Source organism: Zingiber officinale, chromosome 5B (assembly GCF_018446385.1).
Source record: "Zingiber officinale cultivar Zhangliang chromosome 5B, Zo_v1.1, whole genome shotgun sequence".
Lineage (NCBI taxonomy): Eukaryota > Viridiplantae > Streptophyta > Magnoliopsida > Zingiberales > Zingiberaceae > Zingiber > Zingiber officinale.
Genome location: NC_055995.1, coordinates 73586999 through 73605783, shown reverse-complemented (window position 1 = coordinate 73605783; position 18785 = coordinate 73586999). Strand labels below are relative to the sequence as shown.

Genomic DNA, 18785 nt, shown 5'->3' with positions numbered 1-18785 from the left:
ATCCGCGTCTTCCACTCGACTTTCTGTGTTCCTAAGCTCATGCTATACTTAGACACAAGGGTTACACTACACAGGACCTAACTTAGCTTGTTTGAACACATCAAAACACTTTAGGGTTCCAACGGTGTGGAGCTCCCATACTATGGTGCAGCAGTAGGGTATCTAGGTTGTCACTCAGACACCTACAATTCGAGCTCAAGCTATGACGAATTTGTTAGGACCAAAAGTAGCTAGAGGGGGGTGAATAGCTCGTCGCGTGCTAGGTGCTCGTCGTTGCTTGTTTCTTCAGAGATGCGCAGCGGAAATACAAGAAGCAAAATCACACAACGCTAACAAGGTTGGTTTACTTGGTATCCACCTCACAAGAGGTGACTAGTCCAAGGATCCACACCTACTCACGCACCCTCCACTAATGAAACCCTCCTTTTCGGTAACTACCGAAGGCGGAGAAGCCCTACAAGACTCTCAATACAAGAATAAAGGAAAGGGAAACAAAATACAAGCGCAAAGCTTACAATGAGTACAGTAAACCCTAACCCTAGCTTCTCTTCTTGGCTTTGATCCGCCTCTTGACTTGGAACACCTCCAAGATCCTTCAAGAACTGGCGATCTGAGCTTTAAGAGCGCTGTGGAGGAGCTGGCGAGAGAGCTGAGATGAATCGGTTGAAGTTCTACAGAAGGAGACGTCCGCTTGCAGCTCAAATACGACGCAACGGTCGGATCCCGATCGATTCGAAAACTCCCAATCGATCGGGAAGGCTTTGGATTGATCCACGGATCAATTCAGAGCGCCTCTATGCTCTGGGAAAATGCCTAGATCGATCCACAGATCGATCCAGTGCTTATCGCGTGAAGCAGCATCGTCCCAATCGACAGATCGATTGGGACCTCTAGATCGATCCACTGATCGATCCAGAGGCTTTCTGTGCGCTGGGAAAAGCCTGGATCGATCCACTGATCGATCCAGAGGCTTTCTGTTCGCTGGGAAAAGCCTGGATCGATCCACTGATCGATCCAGAGGCTTTCTGTTCACTGGGAAAAGCCTGGATCGATCCACTGATCGATCCAGAGGCTTTCTGTTCGCTGGGAAAAGCCTGGATCGATCCACTGATCGATCCAGCTCTTGGTTTTTGCCCAAAACCAAGTCCCAAGCCTCTCAAACCAACATCCGGTCAACCTTGACCTGTTGGTATATCATGCCTAGCATCCGGTCACTCCCTTGACCTGCCAGGACTCCCCACCAAGTGTCCGGTCAATCCCTTTGACCCATTTGGACTTTTCTCTTCGTGCCAAGTATCCGATCACTCCCTTGACCTACTTGGACTTCCACCAGATGTCTGGTCAACCTTGACTCATCTGGATTTCCTCCGTGCCTAGCTTCACTCACCAGGACTTCCAATCTGCCTAGCTTCACTCACTAGGACTTCTCTTCTGCCTGGCTTCACTCACCAGGACTTTCAATCTGCCTAGCTTCACTCACTAGGACTTCTCTTCTGCCTGGCTTCACTCACCAGGACTTTCCTATCTGCTGCCTGGCTTCAGTCACCAGGACTTTCATTTCGCCTAACATCCCAGTTAGGACTTCCCAGTCAAGTATCCGGTCAATCCTTGACCTACTTGACTCTTCTTCAATCAACTTTGTATCGTCAAACATCGAAACCCAAACCAAGACTCAAGCCTGGTCAACCAGGTCAACCTTAACCTGAGAGATGTTGCACCAACAATCTCCCCCTTTTTGATGTTTGACAATACCAAAATAACACTTACAATACCACATGTAAGTTAGGCTAATCCCATAGCCTCATACTTCTTCATGCCACTAGGTAATGAACACATAAGTTAAGCTCTCCATTCTCCCCCTAAGAGGGCAAACTCCCTCTAGGTAATGAAAGCCTAACTTACTCTCATTCATAAGTCCTTTCATTCTCTCCCTATTGGCACACATCAACCCATCTTTGAGCATACATCAACCCATGCCCCAATTTCGGGCACCCATCAACAAATCCACTTATTGAAAACTCTCCCCCTGAAGAGTTGCTCATCATGGTTCACAACTTCACTCGTTGTGATCAATACGATAATGAAGGGCCCATTCCCTTCATTATCAACAATGCTCGCCCTGGAGCAATAACAAGGTCCAATGACCCAAATGAAGGTCTCATACCCTTCATTTATCCTTAACCCTACATTCTTCCTTAATGTAGGAAAATGCCCATCCTTGAGCATTATCCACTTGAAACCAATTGAACAATGAGGATATCCACTCCTCAGTAAAGTTCAAATGCTCAACCTTGAGCATGTTCTTACACAGAAGGTTAACCACCTTCCAAGGTTCATGAAAAATAATTTTCATGTCTTTAAAGAGTCTCTCCCCCTAAAGACATGGTGATAACTTCTGTCATTGCACCAACAATGACTTGGAATCCCTAAACCTTTAGGGAATCCAAATTTAGAAGTTTTGAGGTTCAAAAATTCAATATTGAAATCAACCTCAACCTAAACTTCAATTTAGTCTTTCTTAACCAATCCATCCTTGTTTTCAATATGAAAACACCCTTTTTATGTATACACATGTATTTTGAGGGGTTAGGAATGGTTACCTAGACTAAAATAGGTTCAAAATGCTGAAAATAAGCTTTCCCAGCCAAAATCAGCATCTTCAATCGATTGGAGTTGGGTTCCAATCGATTGAACCCTGCTAAATCGATCCACTGATCGATTCAGTCTTCTTGGATCGATCGGCTGATCGATCCAGCGAGCTTCTGCTCGCGAGAAATGCCTTCTCAATCGATCGGCTAATCGATTGAAGCACTCCAATCGATCCACTGATCGATTGGAGGCCTGAAATTGCTGAAATTCAATTTCAGCCAATTTCAGAAACCCCTAGAAAATTCTACAAAATTCCAAAAATCGTAAAAATTTGTGTAGACATTATTTAGGGTATAGTTTATCATGGAAAAATAGTTTTCTATGAAAATACATCATATTTTCAAAGATTGACACAAACTTGATAACTTGCAAAAACTTTAGTGTTTTCTTCAAGTTTGTGTCTAACTATTCAATGGTGATTACTATCAAAAGATAGCCTTCACCAAGGTTTTCCAAAATTATTTTAAAAACATTTTCAAAACCAATATCCCACCATGTTCCTTGGGTTTAATGCACATGACTTGTACATTAGCTTTCCCAATGATGGGAAAACACATAACTATGTGTTTTGATGAACTTAAAACTCAAAGAAATGCACTAAATCAACATGTTGAGTTTTGTTCATCATCCTAACATCTTACTTGTATCTATTGTGGACAAAACACATACAAATCATCTTATAGGTCTTTGTGAGATGTAAAATTTGGTTTTGCCCTAATCTAGGGATCATGCATATCTATCTAGGCATTTTATGGATATTGAACATCCACCTAGGATGTCACTTGTTGACTTGTTGATAAATGTCATTTGTCCTCAATTTTAAGGAAATAAGCATAATGCATGATAATTTTATGGCATACATCAAAACGAAATAATTTTCAAAAGAAAATTTTCTTATAACTACATGATGTATGTATAGCATGACATGGTATTTTTGTATTTTCATGATAAGGCATGAGTGCAAAAATAAAACATGATGTCATTGCATATAATGAGCAAACAATCATGGCAAAGTCTAGCATAAATAAAATACCTAGATTACCTATCTAAGTATCGTTAATCTTAGCTAATCCTAAAACTTAAACCCTAGATTGCCCAAAGTGCTTCAAGAGAGTGCCAAAACCTAAATGGGCATTTCTAATTCTCTTGATTAATTTATGCCAATTGAAATTAAGCTTATTCCACAAATGTTGGCATATTTCCTTTTTCCACAAGAGTAGCACTTTAAATTAAGGCTCAAATTACCTTTAATTTCCTAAGAACATACCAAAATCCTAACTTGGTAGGTCTTATGATTTTCCAATATGTGCCATTTTAAAATAAAACCAAAACTTCTCAAATTTTGACACATTTTACTCTTTCAAGGAGTAAATCATAAATCCATTTCATTTTCAAAAGTTTATAATAACTTTGAAAATGCTCCTTGAGTGTCAAATTCTTCAAAGTTGGGTTAACTACCCTTCTTCTTAGAGTTGACACTCTCTAACCCATCTATGGGGTAGAGAAGATGCTCCTAGGAACCCAAAACCTATTGGTGCTCCTTGGATGCTCTAGGTATTCACTAGGGATAACTTCCCTAGATACCTTCCTAGTGACCTTGTTTGGCTTCTTAGAAGCCTTGGTCACTTTTTCTAGATCAACCTTAGGGATTGCTTCCCTTGTGACCTTGTTAGTGACTTTCTTAGACTTCTTAGAAGTCTTAGTCACATTTATTGCAAAAATACTCTTAGGAATAACCTTCCTAGTATTTTTGACTTGACCACTAGACCTAGGGTTGGTTCCATAACTATATGGAACCCTATGGTAAGAGGGCACATCCTTCTTAGCCTCGGGTTTGTATCCCAAACCTCTATGGCCATTAGATGACCTTTGTGCTCCTAGACCTAGGCTATGCTCATTTTGCCCTTTTAGGATATTTTCCATCCTTTTTAGGGTCTTTTCCATTTTATCAAGCCTTGACCTCAAGACTTGATTTTCTATCATTAAATCCTTAGATTTAGATTTTGATTTTTCATTACACCCATGAGCATTTTTGTTTCTAGACTTATAACTATGGTCCTTAGTGTGATTGTCTAGATTTTTATCTATCTTCCTAATCCTATGTGTGGTAGTCTTAGCATGATAAGCTACATGATTTTCTTTAATTTTATCATGCCTCCTATTTTCATGGTACATAGCATTAAAATGATATAAACTTGAATTAGCATGCTTTTTACCATTATGCAAGGGAATAGGCTCAATGAAAGTTACCTTTCTTTTCACCTTAGAGACTCCCCCTTGAATTGAGCTTCCTCCTTGAGCCTTGACCATCTTCTTCCCCTTGGGGCATTGACTTCGGTAATGCCCCTTTTGATTGCAAGAGAAGCATATAATATGTTCCTTGCTCTTCTTTGTATTGGGGATGGTCTCCTTGGGCTTCATCTTGCCCTTTTGTGCCACTTGGCCCTTCTTCTTGACCAATTTAGGGCATTTACTTTTGTAATGCCCATGTTCTCTACATTCAAAGCATATGATATGATTTTTATTATTAATTGAAATGTTTATACCTTTGCTTGTAGGGGTGGCATCTTCTCCTTTTGATCCGGAGGTAGAAGCTTCTTCTTGATCCGAAGATATTCCTCCATCCGATTTTGCTTGACTTGCGGAGGTGGAAGCTTCTTCATCCTCATCTTCTCTTGACCAGGATGTCAATGAAGATTGCTCCCCCTCAATCCTAGAGGTGGAGGCTTCACCTTCTTCTTCATCCTCTTGTACATGAAACAAGGAATATGCTCCTTCCTTGCTCTTTTGATTGCACTCCTTTGAGGATGAAGCTTCTTGGACTTCCTCTTCTTCGGAAGTAGAGCATCTCTCAACTTCGGAGTCCTCCTCTTGATCTTGCTCCAATGAGTCGCCCTCTTTGGATTCCTCTTGATTCGGTACAGTGGAGGGTTCTTCATGGATTGTTGCCAATTTGCTCCAAAGCTCCTTGGCATCGTTGAATTCTCCGATTTGAGCCAAAATGTGGCTAGGCAATAAGTTGACCAAAAGCTTGGTCACTTTATCATTTGCCTCGCTCCTTTGAATTTGCTCCAAGCTCCATTTGCTTTTCTTGAGAAGCTTGCCCTTGGAGTTTTTTGGAGCTTTGAAGCCTTCCATTAGAGCAAACCATTGCTCTATCTCCATCATAAGAAAATTTTCGATTCTTGATTTCCAAGAATCGAAGCTTGTGGATGTGTACGGTGGAGCCACCCTTGTGTCAAATCCAAGTTCATCTTAGAATTGCATCTTGAAGTTGAGCTTTTTGAAATCTTTGACTTTTGATGAATTTGCTTCAACTTCTTCACCCTCTAGCTTTGCTTGTTTTGTTTGCCCCTTCCGGCGATGATTCCGGTGAAGAGCGGTCTTGCTCTGATACCACTTGTCAGGACCAAAAGTAGCTAGAGGGGGGCTGAATAGCTCGTCGCGTGCTATGTGCTCGTCGTTGCTTGTTTCTTCAGAGATGCGCAGCGGAAATACAAGAAGCAAAACCACACAACGCTAACAAGGTTGGTTTACTTGGTATCCACCTCACAAGAGGTGACTAGTCCAAGGATCCACACCTACTCACGCACCCTCCACTAATGAAACCCTCCTTTTCGGTAACTACCGAAGGCGGAGAAGCCCTACAAGACTCTCAATATAAGAATAAAGGAAAGGGAAACAAAATACAAGCGCAAAGCTTACAATGAGTACAGTAAACCCTAACCCTAGCTTCTCTTCTTGGCTTTGATCCGCCTCTTGACTTGGAACACCTCCAAGATCCTTCAAGAACTGGCGATCTGAGCTTTGAGAGCGCTGTGGAGGAGCTGGCGAGAGAGCTGAGATGAATCGGTTGAAGTTCTACAGAAGGAGACGCCCGCCTGCAGCTCAAATACGACGCAACGGTCGAATCCCGATCGATTCGAAAACTCCCAATCGATTGGGGAGGCTTTGGATCGATCCACGGATCAATCCAGAGTGCCTCTATGCTCTGGGAAAATGCCTGGATCGATCCACGGATCGATCCAGCGCTTATCGCGCGAAGCAGCATCGTCCCAATCGATCTACTGATCGATCCAGAGGCTTTCTGTGCGCTGGGAAAAGCCTGGATCGATCCACTGATCGATCCAGAGGCTTTCTGTTCACTAGGAAAAGCCTGGATTGATCCACTGATCGATCCAGAGGCTTTCTGTTCGCTGGGAAAAGCCTGGATCGATCCAATGATCGATCCAGAGGCTTTCTGTTCGCTAGGAAAAGCCTGGATCGATCCACTGATCGATCCAGCTCTTGGTTTTTGCCCAAAACCAAGTCCCAAGCCTCTCAAACCAACATCCGGTCAACCTTGACCTGTTGGTACATCATGCCTAGCATCCGGTCACTCCCTTGACCTGCCAGGACTCCCCACCAAGTGTCTGGTCAATCCCTTTGACCCATTTGGACTTTTCTCTTCGTGCCAAGTATCCAGTCACTCCCTTGACCTACTTGGACTTCCACCAGATGTCTGGTCAACCTTGACCCATCTGGATTTCCTCCGTGCCTAGCTTCACTCACCAGGACTTCCAATCTGCCTAGCTTCACTCACTAGGACTTCTCTTCTGTCTGGCTTCACTCACCAGGACTTGTCTTCTGCCTGGCTTCACTCACCAGGACTTCCAATCTGCCTAGCTTCACTCACTAGGACTTCTCTTCTGCCTGGCTTCACTCACCAGGACTTCCAATCTGCCTAGCTTCACTCACTAGGACTTCTCTTTTGCCTGGCTTCACTCACCAGGACTTTCCTATCTGCTGCCTGGCTTCAGTCATCAGGACTTTCATTTCGCCTAACATCCCAGTTAGGACTTCCCAGTCAAGTATCCGGTCAATCCTTGACCTACTTGACTCTTCTTCAATCAACTTTGTATCGTCAAACATCGAAACTCAAACCAAGACTCAAGCCTGGTCAACCAGGTCAACCTTAACCTGAGAGATGTTGCACCAACAGAATTTACGAGATTTTTTCCTCCAAATGGGGCACGCAACTAAAGGATAATGTTGGGCTCCTGGGCTGCCCCACTACGAGCGCTTCCCAATTTACCCTGGTGACCGGTGGGAAACTTTCGTAGGGTCAGGCCGATCACCCCAGACTCGATGTTACCCAGTCTAATTAATCATTTATTTTTTTTTCCCATTGGTGATATGGAGGGAGGGAGGTTCATCCCTCCATTGACGCGAAGCCACTCCATATTTTTTTTAAAAAAAATTAATATTTATATAAAAAATGTTGAATATGAGCTACGTTGGAAAAAAAAAATGAGACGTTGAACAACGGGTTATTAATATTTTTAAATTTTTAAAAAAAATCTATAAATATACTTTCAATATTTCATTTTTATTATCATTTTCTCAACTCTCAATTTCTTTCGACTACAACAATATTTTATAAGACTTGATGGCTGGAAATCTAGATCGATCAATGCTCCATGAATTCTGGATAAATCAATTGAAGGAAGATGCAAATGATATAGATGAACAAAGGATGCTCCAGCTATATAAGCAACAATAAATGGTACGTCAAAGAGCTCAAAGTTCTTCTGGCAGAACACAAAAGAGAAGGTATTTAAATCGGGATCGTCAAGTCGGATATGCTAATCTTTTTAATGATTATTTCTCTGATGATCAAATATATTCTGATGATATATTTCTACGTAGATTCTGAATGCAAAGAGGATTATTCCTTTGTATAATCGATGCCTTGACAAATCATTCAGAATATTTTCAATGGAAGGTCGATGCGACAAGAAAAAAAGGTTTGTCGCTATTTCAGAAATGTACGACAGTTATCCGTCAATTGACATATGGAGTCCCTGCATATCATTATGATGAGTATCTACGGATTGCTGAAATAACTATCATTCAATGTTTATTCAACTTCTATAGATGTGTAATTGAAGTGTTCAATGCTCAATATTTGAGAAGACCTAATGTTGTTGATATCCAATATTTGCTTGAAATGCATGAGTAGAGACATGGCTTCTCTGGCATGTCGGGTGGTCTTGATTGTATGCATTGACAATGGAAAAATTGTCTCGTCACTTGGAAAGGCTAGTTTACTCGAGAAGATCATGGCGTTCCAACAATTGTGCTTCAAGCAATCGCATCTACAGACTTGTGGATATGACATGCCTTTTTTGGGATTGCAGGGTCGCGTAATGATATTAACGTGTTTAACGAATCACCTTTATTCAACAACGTCTTACAAGAAAATGTACCCTACGTTAATTTTACGATTAACAATGCACAATATACAAAAGAATATTATATGACGATGGATATATCCGGAATGGGTTACTTTCGTCAAGAGCTTTCCGTGCCCCAGGATCCTAAGAGAAAAATATTTAAGGAACGACAGGAGATCACGAGAAAGGATGTCGAGCGGGCATTTGGAGTGCTCCAATCTCGATTGGCAATGATAAGAGGCCCAGTACGATTTTGGTACAAGGATAATTTGAATGATATTATGTATACATACATTATTTTACACAACATGATTGTTAAGAATGAGGGAGATGCAATAGTCAATTGGTCGGATGACGAAGGAGATCTTCTATCACAAATATTTCAAGGCTCCACCCAAGAATTCCAAGAATATCTCAGGAGAAATTACGAGCTACTTGATAATCAATTGTATCATCAACTTCAAGCCGACTTGGTTGAACATATCTGGGCACCCTACTGTTGCAATCAGTCAAAAAAAAATAATTTATTAATTATGATAATGTTATATTTTTTATTTGATATATGGTAATATTTAATATTTGTATCCCACCTAGTGGGAAAAGACTTAGTTGTTGTTGTTGTTGTTATATGGTAATATTTATATATATTTTTTTAATTATTAATCTTAGTTAAATGGAATTAAATTTTATAAAATTTTAATTATATATAAGGTAAAATATGGATGAAAGATAAAAAATATATATAATGAAAAAAAATATGGAACCTCACAAAGAATTTATGGAGAGGTTTTAGGATAGTGAAAAAACAATGAAGAGATTTTTATTTCTGACGTTACGTGATATTAGAAGACCTTTTTGAAGGTATCAACTATTATGGATGGACATTATTTTATAATAACGAGAGGTAGTGTTTTTTAATTTTTAAGTATTCTAATAAAAAACAATAGCTCTATTTTACTTTTGCAAAACTATATATATAAATTTTTAAAATTTTAAAATTTATAATTATATCGAAAACGTGCATTTTTAAATACTCACATCGCATAGGTAGCTGCGTAACTGGCTTATTGACGCAACTTAACTATGCGGATGACCGCATAATAATTGCCTTATTACCCCAACGCTTGGAAGAATTAGGAAAGGAAACGGCCGACGCCCGACGGCGCATCCCTTTCGCTTCGCAGCCGCCGAAGCCGCCGTCGATGGCCTGAGAAACCCTCGACGGATTGATCCACTGATAAAGATTGGGATTCCGCAAGCACTTCTCGGTAAGTCCCTCTAATTTGAATTATCCTCATTCTACCGCCGCTTCCGTATCCCCTGACCGCCGAGCTCGATGCTCTGTAGATCCCGTACCTCCGTGTTCTCGGTTGATATGGATGGTAAGAGCTGTTGTGTGTTGTGGTCGAATTTGGGCGTTTCCAGTCTCGAGGCTTGCTTTGATTCGGAGTTTAGATCTTTATGGTTGTCTTCTCCTTGTCCATGAAGTTGAAGAGGAGCTCGTAACTTGGATTTTCACTTTTTTTTGCTTGATTGGAGCTTCTTCTTTTCTTCTTTTATTGTGCCCTATGTGATTTAGTTAATCATCGAGCAGCTAGGCGTAATTGATATCCTATCACGGTTTCATGCACGAGTAAGGAACACACTAAGCTAATATCTCTGGATGTATCGCATCCAGAACAAGCTGAGACTGAGTCATCTGGAACATGTTGACTTCTATGTTTTATTAAGTGTCTTAGGAAAGTCCCATAAGGATTTGATGGTGGTTATTGATTTTGGTTTGCTATGGGAGAGTCTGGGATTTGTGGTTTAATTAATAGGTTTTGGGACATCCCTAACATCCTGACTCTTAAGACCTGTGGGCAGTTGTGCTGTTGCATCAAAAGATGCACATCTTAGAGGATAAATAGAATTTTACCATCTGATATATGGTTATTGCAAATAAACTATAAAAAGTTTTGCGTTTGAGTAATATGCAAATTTCAGATTGCATTTTACTGTCAGAACTTTGAGAAATTTGATATATTATATTGAACATTTCTTGGATAGTTTCTACTTGAAGCTTTGCTTTTATAACTTTATGGCTAATTTGATATGTCTAGGACCTTATGCGATTGTAATAATCTAGTGTCCACATCTCACATACAAGAAATATAGCACATGTTGAACATATTTTGAAGAATCAAGCTCAAGTGAAGTATATAATAATACAAATAATACCAGCTTTTCACTAGGATATGGCAGACAATTTGTTTTATACAATTATCCTTGCTTCTATGCAGTTGGGCTTGGACAATGATGGGACATATGTGAGGTTTGTTTGTTAGTTAAACCGGATAAAGATTCTCTTGGAATTGTTTGATGCTTGGCTGTTTGTTATCCTGTTTTACTGTGGTTGTGGACATGGTAATTTCTTTTTGACACCCTGGTGATACTCATAATAATACTGTTTAAGTAGACCATCAAGCTGTCACCTCATTATTAGACACTCTACTATCATAGCTAGTGTAGCACTAAAAGCAATTTCACAAAAGCCAAACAAGAAGATGGGGTTGCGGTCCTTCTCCAACCAAAACAAACTTAGATATAAACCAAATAAAATTACACCCTAAATAAACTCATAGAAAAATACCTGCTACTTCTGAACAAGACAATCACCAATTTAAAAATTACTTTAATTAACTTATTCTATGAGGATCTATCAAAATAATCCCTTACAAGGTCTAAAACAAAAATAAAATGTAAACTTCTTAATTTGCATCAATGCCTTGGAATTCTTGTTTGCTCATCATTGCCATTGAGAAGGTTCGTGGAACTTCTATTTGAGGCCTAGAAGAGAACCATCAATGATCGTTTGTTTATTTATGGAACAAGTAGATCAACTGCCTTGCAACCTTCAAGCAGTGAAGGTTGATTATCTTTTCAAGCTGCTTGTGTACTTGGACTGATTCCTATTGTTAATTTAGTTTACTTAACCTTCTTCTGGGTTTGTGTTTGTTAATAAACTTTGCATTCTTGGAATACATATTACTAAATGGCATCTTTATTCCCCTGAAATCTAACAGCAATTTAAGCTTCTTATTTCAAGTTCAAATCTCACAGGAAATTATGTTTCAATTTCCTGTAACTTTGAGTTGGATTGTAATTTTGACTCGGATAACCAAATAGGTAATGGGTTGTTGCTGTTGCTGTCCATCAAGAAGTGCTGAATCAGATAGCCCACCACCATATTACTATGTGCGTAGTCTTTTTTTTTTCCCTCTTTTGGATTGTTGTTACTTTGCATAATTATAGAAAGACAATTTGATTTGTCCATTTCTTATTTAACGATCATTTGTGTAATGATATCTTTCTATGTGCGTATTTTGGTGGTTCGTCTTATGCACATATTTCCTACCTATCATCCTGCAATTGTTTTGTTTGCAAGGACTTTGGTATTTAGTCATAACTATAAGTTTTTTTGCTTTGGTTTTTACAAGCTGTATGCTTTTCATAGTTCTATTTGATCACAATTTTTTTGTGGTTAGATCAGTAAGCATATAAAAGCTTGGTTTTGTAAATAGGTTGACCATCTGGAGTTGGGTTTGTGGCTGGCTACTAGAGTTTATGAGCTAGAATTCTCTCAGAAAGCTTGACATTTCTCCTTTATATGGTTCAAATTGAAGGGCACAATAGTTTCCTGGGAGTGACCCAGACAATTCTCAGATTTTGTAACTTTAATCTCGATTTATCAAATTTTGTATCATCAATTTGGTTCTTTTGTTTTCATACATTATCCCATCTTTATGGTTGCAGAATCTGTTTTAAGTCTTTGAACATCACATTCTAGGCCTCTTTATTCTACAAAGCAAAGCATTTTTCTCCTTACATGAACCACAAACAAGTTATGTTTGGATCCAGGGAGTGGATCCATTATCAGATGCTTGCTCAAAGAGAGTTGATCTAAGACCTAGAAAGCAATGCAATGGTAAACAATATGTAATGATTACAACGCCTGTTAGCTTTTATAAATTATGTACTACTATATGAAGATTTTTTCCTCATATATCAAATATGTTAGATTACTAGGGACATAACAATGATCCAAATATAACTTGAACAGCTTCATAAAAAAGGTAGTGATTTTTTGCCAACTAAGTGTGAAAAACATGAGCTCCAATCTACAGTAACTCTATATTGAACTACAAATAGTTTCTTATGTAACTTATTTTTCTTCATACTAAGCAACAAAATGATTGTCAGCATTGCAGTAATTGTGGTTGTATCAACTTGGAAGATCCCGACCTATCTTCTTTCTCAATTTTCCTAGCTTCTTTCTTGGCTATTTTAATTTATGTTTTTAAGTACTTTTTTTTTTACATTGCCTTAAGCAACCGGCCTTTTTTTTTTTTATTATTTTCAACACAATTTGTTGTTTCTTGTGTATATCTCCAGTGATGAGAGGCTTTGTAGTTCCTGCCCATGAAATATATGGTATCTGAAAAAATTTCATTGTGGTAAAATGATCTATTAAATATTCTTAGCACACATTGCAGTGGCCTCAAAACTTGGAAGAGCATGAACCATTGTCAGCTACCAGCCATGGCGCATTGCCTGCAGTCCCTTCCAGAGTACTCAACTATTATCTGGACACATCAACACTTGACACTTACCGAGCACCTCCTGCACCTTTGCCCTATGATGTGGGTATGGAGAGCCCACCAACACCGCCTGGAGATGTTGCAAATCATAACAATAAAGCTAATCAAACACAAATAATGATTTCTCAGACTACAGGACAGAATAACGATCATTTTGAAACTCCTGATTGTAAGAATAAAACCAACAATGAGCAGAACTCTCCTAAAAGTAGTGAAGATGAGGTCAGTAAGCCTCTCGCGACTCCAGATGAGGAGGATGTTTGTCCAATTTGTCTTGAAGGTAGTTTTTACCCTGACTCGAAGTGATTAATTCTTCCATTATATGTTGCAAAAATTAATATAGTTTCTCCATGTGATTAGGACACACAATTTGTCTCTTAACCTGAAAATATTCCTGCTATAGAGTGTGCCTTTACTTTATATGATAGTTGGATGTTGCAATCTGATCAATTACCTTACCCCCTTCCTTTTTTTCCAGATTATGACACAGAGAATCCTCGTATTGTGACAAAATGTGAACACCATTTCCATCTGTCGTGTATTCTGGAGTGGATGGAGAGAAGTGAAACCTGTGCAATCTGTGATCAGGTACTCAGATCAAGTTATTTAATATTTTGCCCAATTAGCCAGAGGAATTATTTTCTGGTATGGTTGGAAATGATTCATAGTTTCATACCCTTCAACATTTCATTGACAATTTAAGGTGGAATTTTTTTTTTTGAAGAATGACCCTTTCCATTCTATAGTTTGTCATTCGACAACTACTAAATATAATATTACTCATTACTCCATTCACTCAATAATTCAAAGATAAAGGGCTCAACAGATTTGTGAATAGGACAGGCTGATTGGACGAAACAAGTTAAGCAAGCTCGATGGGCTAGGCAGGTCTAATGAGTCAAATAGATTGTATGGATTAGAACGAGTCAAGTGCACTAGGCAATTGGACGAGCTGAAAAAATATCAATTTCTGCGAGTCGACTAGATCAGAAAGATTGTTTGAGCTTGGTGAACCAAATGAGCAACTAGTTGGATGTGTCTTGTAGACTGAATTGTCTAGACAAACCAAGTAGACTTGATGGGTTGGATGAACTAAGTAGATTGCATGAGCTGAACATATTGTGTTGACGAGGTGAGCTGCCTGGCTTGGACAAGTTGTATCGGCTAGATAGTCCAAGACGTTTGGATGGTTTGAACATGGTGAATCGGATAACAGCCAATTGGGTCAAGCAGACATACTGGACGGAACAAGTGGATTGGACGAACTTGGTCTATTTACATAATGAATCACTCCAATCATTTCAGAACATTGCTCAAGTTTGACGCCTATTTTAATCTCTCTTTTTTTCATAAGACGTTGCACATGAACATGGAACATCAAAAATTGCTGTGCTGTTTATTCAAAAAATTTATTTATTGTCTTTGCAGATAATGATGATCGACAACATTTACGGTGGCATGGTTTCTCCATAGCACAACTCTATTCTGATGGATTATTAAAAAAATACTCACGGACAAAAAGAAAAAGAGAGACAAAGGACACAAAAGATCATGATATCTGCTTCAAACTACTGATGTAAGTCCGTTTTGTCCTCTCAAATGTTTTTCTTTCGGCCCTTGTAAATTTTACATGTTTGTTTGTGCCCAGCAACTTCTCTATACTGTGGTTCTTCTCGATCTCTTTGTTCTCTATAATCCATTTGTATAGATTTTTCTTGTTAATATCTTGATGTTGGTAATTGCATTACATCATGTTGTTATCTCAATTGACTACATTTAAGAAGATGATTTTGTTCAAATTGAAAGTGTTTTGATATCCTTTGTGTTACTCTTTTTTAGCCATCCGATATGGGAGGATTTGATCACGACCATCCATAATGAAGTAATACAGATGCTATAAATAATTTTCTTCAGGTTCTTTTTGGCAATTGCTCTTAGGTTTTTCTTATTAATTATCTGTTTAGATCTTCCTTTCCAAAAAATCAAATATCTCTATTCTACGCCACTGGATCAATTGTATAGCGGCACGATGAGTTTTCAATTTTTTAGGCATTTAAAAATCGAGTCTCGGCTTCGGTAAACTAAGGATGAATTTTTCTTAATAGGCGGTTGACCTAAGAATGCCAAATTTATGGGTCGCCCACTATAAATTTTTTTTTTATTTATCTGGGAAATTTCCATAGGGTCTAGTCAATCATCTCCATAATTAGCCTAACATAAGTTAAATATTTGATGTCGATTAAAAAAAAATCTCTATTGTCCAGTACAAAACCAAATTTTGATTGAATACTTGAAAAAGAAAAGAAAAAAAAAACAAATGAGACTAGTTAGGATCTCTAATAATAGTGGGTTTAGTTAATTAAGGTTCATAAATAATAAAACTTACTAACGATTCTGCATAATTTATTTTTTTGATAAATATGATATGGTTCATGTGATTTTTCTTGTTTAATTTTTTTTATTCAAATATATAAAAGTTTGTGTTCTAAATATACTATCATTGTGTATATTATTTTGATATTTACAAATTTTATTACTTTAACTTATTAGTACGAGCAACTAATATTGAAAGGAAGCTTTGGTGCAATAATAAAATAAATGGTTAACGTATATTTTGGCAATCACGAATTTGAGTTTGCCTTTATAATACGAGCAACTAATATAAGTATCATCTATAAGTTTATACTCAACGATGTTAAACACAAAACGATGAGCTTTTTAATGTTGAGCTCAGAGGTATATCTAATTTCAACTACAAGAAAGTTCATGTACCTTTAGCATTCCGCAGGCAAAAGCCCAAACATCTTGATTGTGATCGAGTGAAAGTGCATAAAGAAATCCATAATATTAAATAAACCGGCAATGCCATTCAAAGGTTCGAAACTTCTGATGACTGAAAGATGGGGGATAAAAAGTTTTACAACTACAAAATGATGTTCTTGGAATGAATCTAGGAAAATGTTTTATAAACTAACTCCTACTGCACTTCCATTTTGCTATACCCATCCGGTTTCTTTTCCTTTAAGCTGCCTTTGTTTTAGGGGCCTTCCTCTTGGTATGCCTCTTTGGAATTGAGTTCTTCATGCCTAGGAAGAAGAGCAATGCACCGAAGCGAGCCAAATTCTGCAGCAAAATTTAAGTTTCAGTATGTAAGAGACTTATTGGCAGAGTTAGCAGGAGAGATGAATAGACGACCTGTGTGAACTTGGAAAAAAGTTCTACAAATTCTGGCTTTTGAATATCGTAGTTGTAGAAATCGAACAAGATGGGTGTTGCGAATGTCAAGTAAAGCAGCTGCAAGGAAGAAAGTAGAACCAAAATAGGAGTTACAGATCAGAATTACAGTACTCAAATTCAATTAAAGCTTGAAGCTAATTGAGTTCCATCGATGGATAACATGAACCAAAAAACAATATTACTGACCAGAAGATATGCTCCAAAGGAACTGCCGAAGACGAATAGAAGGCCACCTATCCCTTTAAGAGCTATGGCAGCAGAAATTACATGCTTCATCTAAAAATGAGAAAATTTTCAATTTCTGGAACACTAGTTATGACTCGACTGTTAAATATCAAGTGGCGAGAATGGAGAAAAGAAGAGCATTCTTACATCAACTTCAGGGACTTTTACGCCTAGATGTGAGGTGATATGATTTACAAAAGTATTATATTTTGGAGCGAGAAGCTTTGCTGCTGGTCCACCGTCGACTCCAAATTCAACAAACCTAAAAAACGAAAGGTCAATATAGGCACAAACCATAATTTGGCACCCTGCTAAGTCAGGTTAACCATTTGCAATAACAATTCTAACTTCTGTCATAATTGGCATAGGGATAGACCAATTAAATTAAACTGACCTATTGATCCATAGAGATGATATCTAAATTCTTCATCCACAGCAATACATTTTAGTTTGGCCATCCACTGAAGTTATAGTATACATATTCAATGATTCAAAAATAAGCCATTGTCTTTTGCTTCTAATACATACACCAAAACAAAGATACGAGGGCAACTGATACATTGTTTGCTAGAAAAGCATTCTATGCATACTTAATTGCAATCCTTCAACAAACTGAGATGTAAAACAACCAATGGAAAAAGGAATTCATAAAATTGAAGAATATTTAAAGAAAATATTGAAATTCAATGGTTATCCACTAAAAGGAAAACAACACTTTTCCAAGAGGAAAATAGAAAGTTAATCTAAAGGTGGGTCATGGTAGACATTTGGAGTGAAAATTGTTATATTAACGCATCTGTCAGCACCTCTAGTGCTTCTTAGCAAATTAGAGTATTTTTCCTATGCAATTATACAAAAAACATTGTATAATGTATACAAGGATGGATACAATCATATTTGATCCAGCACGCATCAAAACACAAAAAATCAAAGAAATAACTATACTCCTAGTTATTGCTACATAATCACAAACTAACATATCATTAATAAATTTGGGCAAAAATGATCTTTGTATGTTCGCACAAGTGAAATTCTCTCTTTACTGATCAAACACAAGTTTCATGAATATACCAAAATTGGAGAGAATAAATATATAAATAGTAACACACAGCTAAAACAACCAGCGGCTGTTAAATTTCTAAAATAATTTTAAAGATTACTTCACAATGAACATATATATTCATTAAAGTAACTTAAAAGCTTAATCTTGATCAAAAAAGGCCCTTCTCTCTCCCCAGAAACATATTTGATGGTGACGACGAGCTTACAGCATCAAAGTTGATGGAAGAAAAAGAACGAGGCGGGTGATTACCCTAAAGGCGAAATCTTGTTTGCAAGAACAATTACAACGGAACTAGAACTAACTAACTTCCTTGTTTGGCAGATTAGGACGAAGTTGGGAGGGAGAAAAAAGAAGGTAATTTGCGAGGGCTAGATCTCTGAACACGAGAACGCGTACCCCTAGCAACAAAAACGAGCAGATCTGAAGCCGAAAAACATGGGGGAAGGAGACGGGAGGATGAAGCTTACTCCTGGTAGACGGATAGGAGGAATACGGATGCGAAGAGGACTCTCCCGGAAAAGGAAACGAACCCCATCTCGGCGTCGGCGTCTCAGAGATCGGATCGCCGGTTAGAAATGGAGGAGTTCCAAGTCTTCACGGTTCGGCCTTTTTTATTAAATGGGAGGACGAGAATGCCACGGGTTATGGGATAGAATCACGGTATTGCCACTGGAGTCGTCTAACGGTTGAGATTAGCTTTTTTAATGGAAGCACTGCGAGGATAGCCGTCAAAATCGGCATTCGCGGTGGGCCGCA

At 38.3% G+C, this 18785-nt stretch overlaps 2 protein-coding genes across 7 annotated transcripts; one reads left to right on the top strand and one right to left on the bottom strand.

Moving 5' to 3' along the window:
- The first annotated feature begins 9951 nt into the window (after positions 1–9951).
- On the top strand, positions 9952–15303 carry LOC121984529 (probable E3 ubiquitin-protein ligase RHB1A). 6 transcript variants are annotated; one of them, XM_042537495.1, is made up of 8 exons: positions 9952–10132; positions 11147–11178; positions 12033–12101; positions 12428–12574; positions 12660–12831; positions 13400–13784; positions 13983–14092; positions 14933–15303. In XM_042537495.1, the coding sequence occupies exons 5-8, from the start codon at positions 12829–12831 to the stop codon at positions 14975–14977; spliced, it is 543 nt and encodes a 180-aa protein (XP_042393429.1). In that variant the 5' UTR covers positions 9952–10132; positions 11147–11178; positions 12033–12101; positions 12428–12574; positions 12660–12828; the 3' UTR covers positions 14978–15303. The 6 variants fall into 6 exon arrangements, with proteins under 6 accessions (XP_042393429.1, XP_042393430.1, XP_042393431.1 ...); XM_042537496.1 differs by lacking the exon at positions 11147–11178; XM_042537497.1 differs by having other exon boundaries at positions 12428–12831.
- Positions 15304–16330: 1027 nt separating this feature from the next.
- LOC121984528 lies at positions 16331–18628 on the bottom strand. Its single transcript, XM_042537491.1, has 5 exons — positions 18497–18628; positions 17114–17228; positions 16928–17017; positions 16700–16798; positions 16331–16627 (listed from the first exon to the last, which is right to left on the bottom strand). The coding sequence occupies exons 1-5, from the start codon at positions 18562–18564 to the stop codon at positions 16526–16528; spliced, it is 474 nt and encodes a 157-aa protein (XP_042393425.1). The 5' UTR covers positions 18565–18628; the 3' UTR covers positions 16331–16525.
- Positions 18629–18785: the final 157 nt, after the last annotated feature.

Bases quoted from the DNA above. Each gene is read 5' to 3' on its own strand.
- LOC121984529 (XM_042537492.1), top strand. The intron at 12,102-13,399 runs GTGCGTAGTCTT...CACACATTGCAG, and splicing joins GCCCACCACCATATTACTAT to TGGCCTCAAAACTTGGAAGA. The intron at 13,785-13,982 runs GTAGTTTTTACC...CTTTTTTTCCAG, and splicing joins TTGTCCAATTTGTCTTGAAG to ATTATGACACAGAGAATCCT.
- LOC121984528 (XM_042537491.1), bottom strand. From the start codon at position 18,564: ATGGGGTTCGTTTCCTTTTCCGGGAGAGTCCTCTTCGCATCCGTATTC. The intron at 17,229-18,496 runs GTAAGCTTCATC...TTCGTTTTTTAG, and splicing joins CTCCTATCCGTCTACCAGGA to GTTTGTTGAATTTGGAGTCG. The intron at 16,628-16,699 runs GTCGTCTATTCA...ATTTTGCTGCAG, and splicing joins TTTTTTCCAAGTTCACACAG to AATTTGGCTCGCTTCGGTGC.